Below are 13,133 nucleotides of genomic sequence, written 5' to 3' on the forward strand. Positions count from 1 at the left end.
CTGTGTATCTCCCCTCCTTCTCTAGAACTAGCTCATTGTCCATCCTTATCCCATTCTTCCACATGCTCTGTCTGTCAGTACAAATGTCCTAGGAATGTCACTTAAGAGGGATTCTACAAAACATGGGGGTTTTGTGATTGGTTCTTTCACTTAGCATGATACCTTTAAGTTTTCTCACTTGGAGAAAAGTGTATAAAAATATTCTTTCTTTTTGAGCTTCATTGGTAAAGTATGTCATAATTACCTTATCCATTCACCTGTAAACAGGACAGTTGAGTACTCTGAACGATGGTACCATGAAGATGCCCATAAAGACACCTGTCTGAGGCCAGGTTGTTTTAGTCTTATGGATAAAATGCCTGACAGCAGCAATGTAAGGAAGAAGGATTTGTTTTGCTTCACAGTTTGGGGGATATCAGTCCACTATGTCTGGGGGGACAGAACTTTGTGGCTATATGTGTGTTGGTAGGAGCTTGTGGCTTGTTCATATCGTGATTGACCAGAAAGCAGAAAGAATAGGGCCTTAAGCAAGGCCAGTAAGAACCTTCAAAGGCCTGCCCTCTGTCAGTCAGGTCCTACCTCCTAATGCTTCCATAGGTCTGAACATAATACCACTAAGTGTGTACCAAGTGTTCAAATACATGAGCCTGCGATTGAAATTTTACATTCAAAACAAGAGCATTCTGCCCTGGCCTAAAAATGAAATTGAACTTGTTATGGACTTGATACTCATCCCCAAATGAATTCACAGAGCCTGGATTCTGATGAAAATTGCATGAGGTCTTTAATGTACATACTCTAGCTTGGATCACAGTTCCAGCACACACATGCAGTGGGTAAGGGAAGTTCAGTGGTGAGCCTGGGAAAGGGGAGAACTTTTGAAGGGGAAATGCCATAATCAGGGGGAGTTCACGTCTTTTTGCCTTGGAACTAAGTAAGGAGGGCATAGGGAAAGGTAGTTTCTAAAGCTATTGGTCAGTTATGGGGCGTGAAAATTTTAACAATGAGTCATTAATAACTGACAAGGTATCTTCAAGGACAGCATGTCTCCTTGGAATATCTGGACCTCATTATATTTAATGGCCCTGCTCCCTAGCTCCATAATTGACTATTTTTAGGGTATCCGTTCAAATTCAGTTATCACAGCACATTTCTGGAGCTGAGATTGCCCCACCACTCATTATATGGTTTAAGATGAAGCCCCTTCTTGAAAATGGAGTTTGCAAAGTTAGGTCCTCACATTCCCATTCCTTCCTCTTTTTTTGTGACTATAAGAGCCCAATCATGGATCTCAATATTGCTTTAATTTACCTAATTTTATTAAATCCCTCTGGGTTTCCTTGGACAAGTGCTGGTAATAAGTTTATCTCCTTGTATTTGAAGGCACTCATTAATATATGGCTGCCATTAGCTGAATTGTCCCAAGTCTTTCTTTTATAAATTGTACTAGCCTATTTAAGATGCGAGGTCCAAAAGTTAGGAGAAAGATTAATATGAAGAGAGGATTTGCCTCTCATTCTTTTTTGTATTTCGCCAGTCCTTTTTGAATTTTGGCCATGGATATTTATTATCCTGAATGGTCAACATAGAAACAATTTTTTTCTATCCAGTGTTGCATATAGTCCCACTACGTAAGGGAGTTTTCTTTTGACTTACCATTTCAGCCAGGGATCACAGGATGATATATTCTTTTCTGTAACTGGGCTGACTTTGGGGCATTGTTGTCAGGGGCTAACATGGCTGAAATTCTAGTCAAAAAGCATATAGGGAATTCAGGCAATGGGATATTTATCAGGAGAGTCTGGTTCACAGACTCAGTTGAAGAGTCATGGAGCAGTCACATCGCTGACCTGGTCCATATCAGCTTTCAGCAATTTCAGGGTTTGCAGTCATTTGAAACAGATTTTAGTCAGCAACTGATATGTCTGCTAGCTTGGTGAAAACCTGTTGAGACTAGCTCAAACTGAGAACAGAAGTTAAAATGTATGTAGTTAAAGGAAAATAATGCATTTGAAATTTTTAGGCCCATATCAAAATCCATTTCATAGAAAAAGCAGAAATAGACTCATACCTTTGAGTCCTAGCAAAAACTGTAAATTTGGGTTAAAAGCATGTAAGTCTACATTCAGAAGACAACCAAAAGAAATTTAAAATATTGAGCTTGTGGCCCAAACAGTAAGCAGTCATTGCTCTATCAGATTTATCAGAATTATAACATAGAAGGTGAAAAATTTAAAAGATTTTTATACTTAATATTTATTTATACTTTTATAACCTGTATTTATATCTTAAATTATTTTCTGAGACCCTTAAAGCTTATGACCTTTTATATCCCCAGACTTCTATATATCTTAGAACATTTTTCTGATTGCCAACCTAACAAAGCTGTAGCTAGCCTAGCCATCAATACTATTAGAGATCTCAGAAGGATAAATAAATTATACTTAAGGACAGACCAAACACCTTCCAAATCTATTAAAAATGACAAGAACCAGTCCATATACAGTCATACCCAGGTCTCCATAGCATAGGAGGCAGAAGTATCAGAACAGCAGGCTTCGCCAGGTAAAAGTGAAAGGTTCTCGTGGAAGAGGCACATGGAAAACACTGACCTTACATTGTCTAGGAAAAAGTGATGCAATCAGCTCTCCAGTGTCCTGCTGTCTGTCCACAGCCTGTGTACCATGTGCATGCCTGGCATTCATAGATGTTAGCAGGGGCATAGGTTTCCTTAAAACTATAGTTATAGGCAGTTGTGAGTTGTTGCATAGATGCTGAGAACCACACTTTTATCTTCTGCAAGAGTAGCAGGCACACTTAACCACTGCGGCATCTTCCCTGATCAATTATGCCAATTTTATCATCATTTTCTTAAAGCACTTGTTTCCACATGTCTGATCCCTCTTTTCTCTCTGCTTTTCAGGCTTCTCTCTGGGCTCCACTGTGCAGTCTCACACCAAGGGGATCTGGATGTGGTGTGTGCCTCATCCCCAGAAGGCAGACCACACTCTAGTTCTGCTTGATACTGAGGGCCTGGGAGATGTGGAGAAAGTAAGGATTGAGGGCTCAGTGTGCAATTCATCCCCTCATCTCTGAATATTATGTACTGTTATCTATGGTGCTTTAAAATCTAGTGTGTTCATTTGTATGTGTATTGTGTTCCCGTGTGTGTGTGTGTGTGTGTGTGCGTGCATGTATGCATTTTAAGTATATGTGTGAGTGCAATATATGTGCATGGTACATGTACTACATTGCACATACAGAGGTTAGAGTATATTTGGGTGCAGTTACTTTTTCCACCATGTGGGTTCTAAGGATATAAGTAGGACTGTAAACCTTGTAGTTTTTCACTCAGAGTTTAAACTTCATTATAGCATCGTTTTCATTTTTACTTATGTGACATGCCGTCATGTGTAGTTAACAAAGAGGAGGGAACTAGTCATAAGATCTGATCATAGAACAGCAGGGTGCTAGTCTTCAGTATTGAAGCACTAACAACAGACTAAGCAGCACTAGTGAGAAGCATCACAAATAAAACCACAAATCAAAAGAATATTCACCCTGCAAGTACTGTGGACGGCATTTGTAGGTCTCCTGTTGTTTCTTTTCTTTTGTATTGTACCATGCATTGGCCACAAAGGTTTCATTTTTTTTTAACCTCAGTAGAACTCTAAAATCCCTTTTAATGCAGTGAATATATTTTACCACTACTGATCTGAAAAGTGACATGAGAACAAAACATACCCCTGACCCACGTGTGTTCTGACTTCCAGGGTGACAACCAGAATGACTGCTGGATCTTTGCTTTGGCTATACTTCTAAGCAGCATCTTTGTGTACAACAGTATGGGAACCATTAACCAGCAGGCCATGGACCAGCTGCAGTATCCTTTCTGTGGCTCCAAAGAGCACCAGTGTGGTGATGTTTTGTTTGTGATCTAACAAATAAAGTTTGCCGGAAGATCAGGGTATAAAGCTAAGTCACTAGTTAGCTACAGAGGCCAGGCAGTGGCCTTTAATCCCAAGACTCGGGAGACAGAGGCAGACAGATCTCTAAGTTTTCAAGGCCACCATTGTCTACATGAGATTAATTTAGTCTCAAAAATAAACAGAGTCAGATGGTGATAGTTCATACCTTTAATCCCAGCCCTTGGTATCTATCACATGCCTTTAATCCCTGCACTAGGGAGGTGTAGACAGGAGTGATAAGGCTGAGTGAAGAGAGGAATATTAGGAGGAGACAGAGCTCAGAGCACTCAGTCTTAGGATTTGTAGGAACAGGATCTCCCCCTTGGTCTAAGAATTCAGCAGAGATTAAAAACTAGTGGCTGCTCTGCTTCTCTGATCATTCAGCACTAACCCCTATATATGATTCTGGGTTTTTATTATCAAGACCAATTAGAATTCGAGCTACATCAGTATGAATGGGGTGACCTACCTTCATGAACCTCTAGATATTGGTTAATGCAACAAATAACATAAAAATTACACACACACACACACACACACACACACACACACACACACACACACATTTTTCTTTGGACTGCCAGCCCATGAAAAATGACATGGAGACATTATTAATTTTAGAAGCTCAGCCTATATCTTGGGATTGTTCCACTAGCTCTTATAACTTAAATTAACCAATTTCTTTTCATCTGTGTTCTTTTATATGACTCAGTAACTTTTACTCTGCACTGCCCTGTCTATTTCCTCTTCATCTAGCTCGCAACTCCACCTTTCTTCTTCCCAGAATTCTCTCTGTCCAGAAATTCTTCCTAGATATCCTGCTTAGCTGTTGGCTATCTTGCTTTCTATTAAACCAATCACAGTGACACATCTTTACACAGTGCAATAAAAATATCTCACAACATTTCCCCATTTTGTCTAAATAAAAAAAAGAAAGATTTTAACTCTAACACATAATGTGAGAGTCCCCTCTGTGTGTTTTGATCATCATTAATGAATAAAGAAACTGCCTTGGCCTATTAATAGGGCAGAACTTAGGTAGGTGAGGAAAACTGGACTGAATGCTGGGAGGAAGAAGGGTAGACAAAGTAAGAAGCCATGGAGCTGCCAGAGTCAGACATGCTGAATCTTTGCTGGTAAGCCACTGCCACATGGTGATATACAGATTAATAGAAATGGGTTAAATTAATATAAGAGTTAGCCAATAAGAATGGGCCAAGCAGTGATTTAATTAATACAATTTCTGTGTGCTTATTTTGGTTCTGGGCAGCTGGGATGAACAAGTGACCTCCATGCAACAAACACAGTAAAAACTATATACAATAAGAACAGTCAGCAGGTAAGAATTACATTCACAATATCCAGTACATTTGTATTTGGCAAATTTAGAGAAAACACTCCGTTATCTATTCTATCTTAGTTCAAATTTTATACCTAAACCATGTTTCTGACAGAACTTGTATTACCATTCTAAAAGTCTTTTCAGACCTTATAACATCTTTTTAGATAAACAACTTAAGCTTTTATGTTTCTCAACCATATAAATGTTACATCTGCTATTTGTTGTTTTTGAATTTGATAACAAGTAAAACTGTAATGATATAGTCTCCAGTCCCTATCAGAGACCCAATAAGGATAAACTATTACTTGAGTAACTTTAGAAATGACAGAGACATCTGACTGCCTGGACAGTTACCTCAAGTTTCCTCTGTATAATTGTGTCATTCATCCTCAGCTTACAGGCCAAGAATATCTGACAAACCTTCTGTGAAGCAGGAATTTTGAAGGACTCTCCTACCTTGTCTTGGCAAAGTTTCTTTGTTCATTAACCAATACAAGCAACCCATAGAAAGAAGGACCTCTTACACCAATTTCTTTTAATTTAGATTCTTTTTCATGGCTTGGTTATCTTTATACTGCCCATCCCACTTTGTCTCCATCTGACTGGCAACTCCACCTTTCTTCCTCCCAGAGCTCTCTCTGTCCAGAAGTCCCTGCGATACATCCTGCCTAGTAATTGGTTGTTTAGCTTTTTCTAAACCAATCACAATGATACATTTTCACAGAGTGTAAAGAAATATTCTACAATGTATGACCTAAAGTGTTCACACTGATGTTAAGAATAAGGTAAATGAAACTTTTGGGCTAGGGTTTGGGAAAAAGTAGAACTAATACTTGATAGACACCTTAGAACTTTGGTTGGTGCTATGGTTGTTTCATGGGTTTTCTTTAATTAACCATTCAGCTATGTGACAGAACTGTCAGACAGAATCAGAACAAGATCCTCATCTGACCAGGATGAGGTAGAAGACTCAGATGAGTTTGTGAGCTTCTTCCCAGACTTTGTGTGGGCTCTGAGGGACTTCTCTCTTGAGCTGAAAGCAAATGGAGAAATTATTTCTCCAGATGAATACCTAGAGAATTCCCTGAGGCTTATACAGGGTAAGAGACTTAGCAACTACTAAATGGGATGGGAAACAATAATAAAAATTCATATTTTTCTATCTGTAATCTTCTTAACCTACAGTTTCTATTTATTCTAGCTAGCTACTCCTAAGACTAGTGATTAATGTATTAGTTAATAGATTGAGTTAAACATTTCTGTTTTGTTCTAGGAGCAAATTTATTTTATGCACCTTTCCATGTACCATGATCAATTCGAGTTCCTGCTTTGGACTTGCTTTTATGCCAAAACACAAAATACAGTATACAACAATTATTATATATTTTCAGATTATATATGTATATATGTTTGGAAAAGTGTGGCCCACACACAACTGTTCATGTGCCAGGTGTCTTTGGAAATGAAATGATGCTGTACTTTTGGGTTTTGCATATTGTGTATATATATGGTCCAGTGATTTGAATGCTTAGAATAGAGGTCACTTCCCCTGCAAATCCTAAAAGAGCATTCAGGAAATTCCTAGACTGACGATCCTTAAAGCAGACAATTTCCCTTTTCTGTTCTTGTTTTGTATTTGCAGGATCTTACTCTGTGACTCAGGCTTGCCTCAATTTATGATCCTCCTGCCTCAGCTTTCAGCGTGCTAGGATTTCAAAAGCTTACATGACCAAATTAAAAAACATATACTCCCCTTCTATATCCTGACCGAAAATCTTGCTTTTGCTCCATCTAGGTACTGGCAAAAGAGATAAAGAACAAAAGTTTAATTTGCCTCGGCTCTGTATCCGTAAATTCTTCCCAAAGAAGAAATGCTTTGTCTTTGAGCGGCCAGCACACGGAAAGAAACTTGGCCAGCTGGAATCACTGCAGGATCAAGACCTGAACTCCAATTTCATGGAACAAGTGACAGAGTTCTGTTCCTATGTGTTCAGCTCTTCCAAGGTTAAAATGCTTTCAGGAGGCATCAAGGTCAATGGACCACGTGAGTCTCTGCCCAGTCCTGCTCACTGTCTAGGCCATGCTATTATGAGATGGCAATGACCCACTTCAGCCCTGAAGAAATGTAGACCCGTCACCACTGTAGTGCTAAGCTGCAGATGGTGCCAGCATTTATAATAGATTTTGTCTGCCACATTTTCTTTTTGGGAATAGAGAAAAGGGGGTAAAAGAAAAAAATCCTTTTTAAATTACCCAGCAATCTGGTTCTGTGTTCATCAATACAATATCGACTAAACATATGTGGTTCTTAATATGTAAGTACAATAGAATCTGCATTGAGATAGCCATTGTCACATCAGTGTATACAGATAGCATGTGCTAATAACCTACAGATAGTATTTAGCAATGCCATTTTTTTTTGTAATCAACTTGTTGGAGAATTTCTGACCAGGAAAGCATGCTTTATGCCAAATTGAAATGGAATGCTTACTATGGGAAGAGCTGACGAACACAGGCAAACATTCTCCATGTTCATGAGAGATGCTATTGTGAATTAAAATGGGCACAAAATCCCATAGATACAGATTCTTGTAACCTTCATCCAGCATGCTTTGCCTTTGTTGTCTTAAATACCTCATGAGAGGATCTTTGCACAGAGGAAGATCTTATCTCAACAATGTGAGGTAGAGGCTGAGATGCTTCTGTCTGTCATTCTTCCAAATGATGCTAAGGACACTGGTGCCTTAAAGACATCAATGATAGAGATATTCAGAATTACATAGATAAGTGTTTCCTTCATCCACCTGTAACAAACATTGTCATCTATTTTCTGTTTACAGGACTAGAGAGTTTAGTAGTAACCTATGTCAACACCATCAGCAGTGGTGGTCTTCCGTGCATGGAGAATGCTGTCCTGGCTTTGTCTAAGACAGAGAATGCAGCTGCAGTGCAAAAGGCCATTGCCCACTATGACCAGCAGATGAGCCAGAAGTTGCAGCTGCCCACAGAAACCCTCGAGGAGCTTTTGCATCTACACAGGGCCATTGAGAATGAAGCCATCAAGATCTTCAGGGATAATTCCTTCAAAGATATTGGTCAAGTGTTCCAAATGGAATTAGTGGTAATATTTCCCTCATGTTTACCTGGATATAGATTTTGGAAGGCAAAGTGCTATGGGGAAATGAAATGGGTGTTTGAGGGGATCAACTGTTACTAGATTTTGAATTAGTAACAAGTACCTATTAATAATCACAATAATCAGAAATAATGGACTTTAATAAACTTAAAACTTTAAAACATTTCTCCTTGCATGAATAAGCTGGCAATGTGCCACTTCACTGAATTAAGTATACAAAAGTAAGTAAGTCATGTCTGATCAAGCTGCACGTACGGTGTCTGTTGACTGATCCAATATTCAAGTCAATATCTTAAAAAATCGTAGCCTTAGCTATCAGAGGCAAATTAATGTTGAGCCATGTTCATTTAGTGTTCCACCTTTAGTCCAGTCTGAAAAAGAAGATCACTTTGCTCTAACCATCACAGCCAAGGAGCAAGGGATGACATCAGTAAGCTGGCATCAGAGGAGGCGATGTCGTTATAGTGAATGCTCATAAGTTTTCCTTTGTTTGTTTTGTGTTTGTTTGTGTTTTGAGAAATGTTCCCAGAAATTTGTAACTCGGGCTTTTTTTCCTTCTTAATTTTTTGTCTTTTCATTTTTACATTAAAGGCCAAGTTGGAAACAAAGGGGAAAGAATTATATAAGAAGAATGTACAAGCATCCTCAGATCACTGCTCAGCTCTGCTTCAGGATATTTTCAGTCCTCTAGAAGATGAAGTGAAGCAGGGCGTTTACTCTAAACCAGGGGGATACTGTCTTTTCAATGGGAAGATAAAGGAGTTAAAGAAGAAGTACTATGAGGAACCCAGAAAGGGGGTTCAGGTGACCAAGGTTATGTATGTGTTCTGGGAAGCTGCTGATCTTCAGACTGCAGAGTTACACCCAGAATGTCTGAGAGAGGATCATACTGTTTGCATACCACGTATAAGGTCAACATCATATACAAGAAGATTATCATAGGGAATGCTTTCTGCTTACTCATCAGAAAACATACACTCACTTAACAATTGAGTTCACACTGAACAATCACATCAGACACCAGTATGGCTGTACCCTGTATTTTAGCTAGACTCTTTGTATTGCAAAAGACCCAAATGATACTCCTTATACAAAACATGGGCCTACAATAAAGACATTCCTTAGTGGGATGGGTCCATCCTAGATCATGTGCCTATTTCTATGACTGGGACTCCAAACACCAAAAGGCATCTTTGGAGGAGTGGAGGGTAGAGAGACAGGCATAAAAGCATCCAGTAATTTCTGATATTAACTTCTTGTTTCCTGGACTTGAAGGCTGAAAAGGCTCTGCAGAAATTTTTGCAATCTAAGGAGAGTGTGACTGATGCAATTCTACAGACAGACAAGACTCTGACGGAAAAGGAAAAGGAGATTGAGTGTGAGTCACCAGTTAAGAGACTCTGTTCTTTTGAAAGCTGTGGAATGTTTAAATTATTTGTAAACCTGAGACCCTAAACCATAGCTAAAATCAAAGTTGTGTCTTACTGACTGGTATCAGCCAAGGTAGTACTATGACGTCATCGGTAACAGTGACGCAGGTAAGGAAGAAGAATAACACATGATGCATTGTCACCTTCCTTCTTGCTTTTTTCCCCCCAGTGGAGCATGTGGGTGCTGAAGCTGCACGGGCTACAGCAAAATTATTGGAGGTGATGCATCAGAAGAAGAACCAGTTGATGAAAGAGAAAGAGAAGTTTTACCAGGAGCATGTGAAAGAGTTGACTGAGAAGATGGAGAAGGAACAGGCCCAACTGAAAGAGAGGCAACAGCAGGACATTGAGAACAAGCTTCAGGTATTTAAATTGCATGATCATCTATATTCTCTTTATTTAAAAATATTTAAAGTGTGTGTGTGTTTATATGTGTGTGTACATTTGCTAATGTGATTTTAGTATATGTAGAGACCCAAAGCGGAAGTCAGATCCCCTGCAGCTTGAGTTAGAGGTGCTTGTGAGTCACCTGACTTGGATAATTGGAATTGAATTCTAGCCAGTAACACACACATTTCTGCTGAGCCATCTATCCAGTCTCTTGCTCTCTGTTCACCATGAATGGTAATGGAGCCTAAAGGCTGACCAAGCCTAATCTCTTGGGCTGTTTATTTCTAAATCCTGCTTGAGTTTGTTGCCCATGTCTGGTGATTAAAATAGTAATGTGTAATGTTGTCATACTAAGTCCTTAAGTAATACATGTTTATGACAGCTATGTTCTTTATGTTTTTCTTTATTTCTTTTTAAGACTCCATGAACCAAGAACTATATCTGTATTATACAGAAGACAGAAACACAAGTTAATATAAGATTAAAAAATATACAGTCTTTAGTACTTTGGGAAGTGAAGGCAAGAAGATCAAAAGGCCAAAATCATCCTCAGCTATATAATTTAAAGCCAACCAGGGAAATAGCCCCTGTCCCCCCACATGAACAAACATACAAACAAAAGGTCACTATTTATAAGATACATACAATAAATTAAACTATGCTTCCTATAGTGGAATCCACAATGGTAGTTTTCTGTCTTACTGGTATGAATTTATTCCTGAGAGTGTGTTTATGAGGAGAGGAACTCCTCAGCCCTAACAGTCATGTGATTGTCTGTCCCTCCTCTTTCCTGTACTCTGTTTCCAATTTGTGTTCAGCCAGAATGTAGAAATCCATTATTTTCAGGTGGGGACTCTGAATTTCTTAACTATCATCTGATACCTCTGCTCTCAAGTTCTGGAGGACTACATTAAATTTCTTCCTTTTTTTCCTTTCTCCTTTTCCTCCTCCTCCTTCTTCATTTTCTCTTCTTCCTCCTTCTCCTTCTTCTTCCTCACCCCTTCTCTTATTCTTACTCTCTCTCTCTTCTCTCTTTGTCTTTGTGTGTGTGAACATGCATGTGTATGTTAGTGTCTCTTCATGTATGCACATGGATGTGAAGGCTAGATGTACTTCCAATCTTCTTTCATTACTCACCACCTATTTTTTGAGACAGGGTCTCTCACTGAACCTTGAACTCAATGATGGGGCTAGCCTAACTAGCCAATGAACTTCAGGAATCTGCCTATATCTGCCTTCCCAGCACGGTATTACAGAACTGTGCTGCATCTTTTACTTGGGTGTTCAGGATTCCCGCTTAGGTCTTATACTTGAGCAGCAGGCGTGCTACTGACAGTCATCCCCCAGCCTCTAGACTACATTTCTTAGTGTAAGATTCAGAGGCTTAGTTAGATTTTAAGAATTCATTCCTGTGCTGCATATTTATATAAGATATGAGTAGGTGGATGTATTAAAGTCTATAATGCTAAAGTCTGAAGTCAAACACAAGATTAAGATTACCTATGGGGGCCATAGACAACCAATGAGAAAAAAAACCCTCATATTATATTTTTTTAGCTAATGGAATCCCCAGGAGTAGTGACCACAGCTGCCCAAGAAAAAGCAAAATTTGGGGTATGGGGATAAAAACGTCCAAAAGGGAAAAATAAAAGAAAACCTTTGAATATCAAAATTTATTTATGACTAAAAACAGGTTAAAATTATAATAAAATTAAGGTTAGAGAAAATTTAAGAAATTAAATGATAAGAATTAACTCATATGGAACCTGCATAGAACATGGGGATATGTTGAATGACTCATTGTCTCCACTTGTCACTTTTTAGGAACAGGCTCGACTACTAAATGAGGAATTCCAGCAGGAGCGCAAAAGACTTCAAGATGAGATAAAGAATCTCCAGACAAGGGAGCCAAAGTGGAAACTGACCATAATCTAAAGGTCTAGCAAACACTGCTGTCCTGGGTTACAGAGCACAACTAAACATGATGTTTAATGGGGACATAGTGTCACTCCACTTGGTATTAATTGAGTCCTGTATCAGAAAATAAAAAAATCTGCAATGGTGTGCAGTGCGATCATTAAAATAGTGTTTGGTTCCCTGTATAACTTAGTATCAAGGATATCGTTGAGTCTCTACCACAAGAGATGTATCGATGTTCTCCAAGAGACAAAAGAACACTGCGTACATTCATAAATGGTGGCACATAATTTGGAACCAAGTTGTCCAGGGGTGCTATGGGAAAGTCATTGTAATGCATTATTTATTTTAATCTTAGATATATGAGTATACGCATGTATGAGTATTTTTTCTGTGTGTCACGTGCATGCCTGCATTCACAGATGTTAGAAGAAAAAGCAAAGGGCTTGGCATGTGGACCTCTGAGGCCATTGTTCTTGCTTATCCTAGGAGAAATATTAGACTAACTAGAATCAGACCCTTAACTCACAAGGCAGAGTTATGAAATCCTTAAAGAACACAAGAGTACTGTGTGCATTAAAGACATAGACAAAGAAGAACCTCTGTAATTTTAGCATCTTATAGAATATTGTTAAAGAATTTCCTTTAAAATGTAACTATGACAATATCAGACACTCTCACAATACAAATATTTCAATCAATAAATTTCACATAGAAAGCTCTTCTTATTAAAGTTTTAAAACTAGATAGACATCAAATAGAAAACAGGTCAGATTTAGAGAAATAGTTTTATATTGCAGTTGTATATAATCAATTAAATATTCATTAATTCATTAGCTTACTTTTGTAATGAATAAAGATATCCAGAAATTAATGCTTCATTGTTTGATGCATACCTTTACGATAATTTCTAGAGATTATGAAATATATTCCTTCTACCTATCTTAATA

At 38.5% G+C, this 13,133-nt stretch overlaps 1 protein-coding gene across 1 annotated transcript in view; it reads left to right on the top strand.

The window, feature by feature from the left end:
- Positions 1-12,515, top strand: part of LOC142853811 (guanylate-binding protein 1-like) — a 60,314-nt gene extending 47,799 nt beyond the window's left edge. Inside the window, exons 3-11 of the mRNA XM_075978979.1 lie at positions 2,924-3,051; positions 3,774-3,883; positions 6,214-6,410; positions 7,106-7,354; positions 8,151-8,431; positions 9,038-9,250; positions 9,722-9,824; positions 10,046-10,239; positions 12,091-12,515. Of these exons, the coding sequence (XP_075835094.1) occupies positions 2,924-3,051; positions 3,774-3,883; positions 6,214-6,410; positions 7,106-7,354; positions 8,151-8,431; positions 9,038-9,250; positions 9,722-9,824; positions 10,046-10,239; positions 12,091-12,201 (1,586 nt within the window). The 3' untranslated portion in view covers positions 12,202-12,515. The remainder of the gene's footprint in view (positions 1-2,923; positions 3,052-3,773; positions 3,884-6,213; positions 6,411-7,105; positions 7,355-8,150; positions 8,432-9,037; positions 9,251-9,721; positions 9,825-10,045; positions 10,240-12,090) is intronic.
- The last annotated feature ends 618 nt before the right edge of the window (positions 12,516-13,133 follow it).

Source organism: Microtus pennsylvanicus, chromosome 7, assembly GCF_037038515.1.
Source record: "Microtus pennsylvanicus isolate mMicPen1 chromosome 7, mMicPen1.hap1, whole genome shotgun sequence".
NCBI lineage: Eukaryota > Metazoa > Chordata > Mammalia > Rodentia > Cricetidae > Microtus > Microtus pennsylvanicus.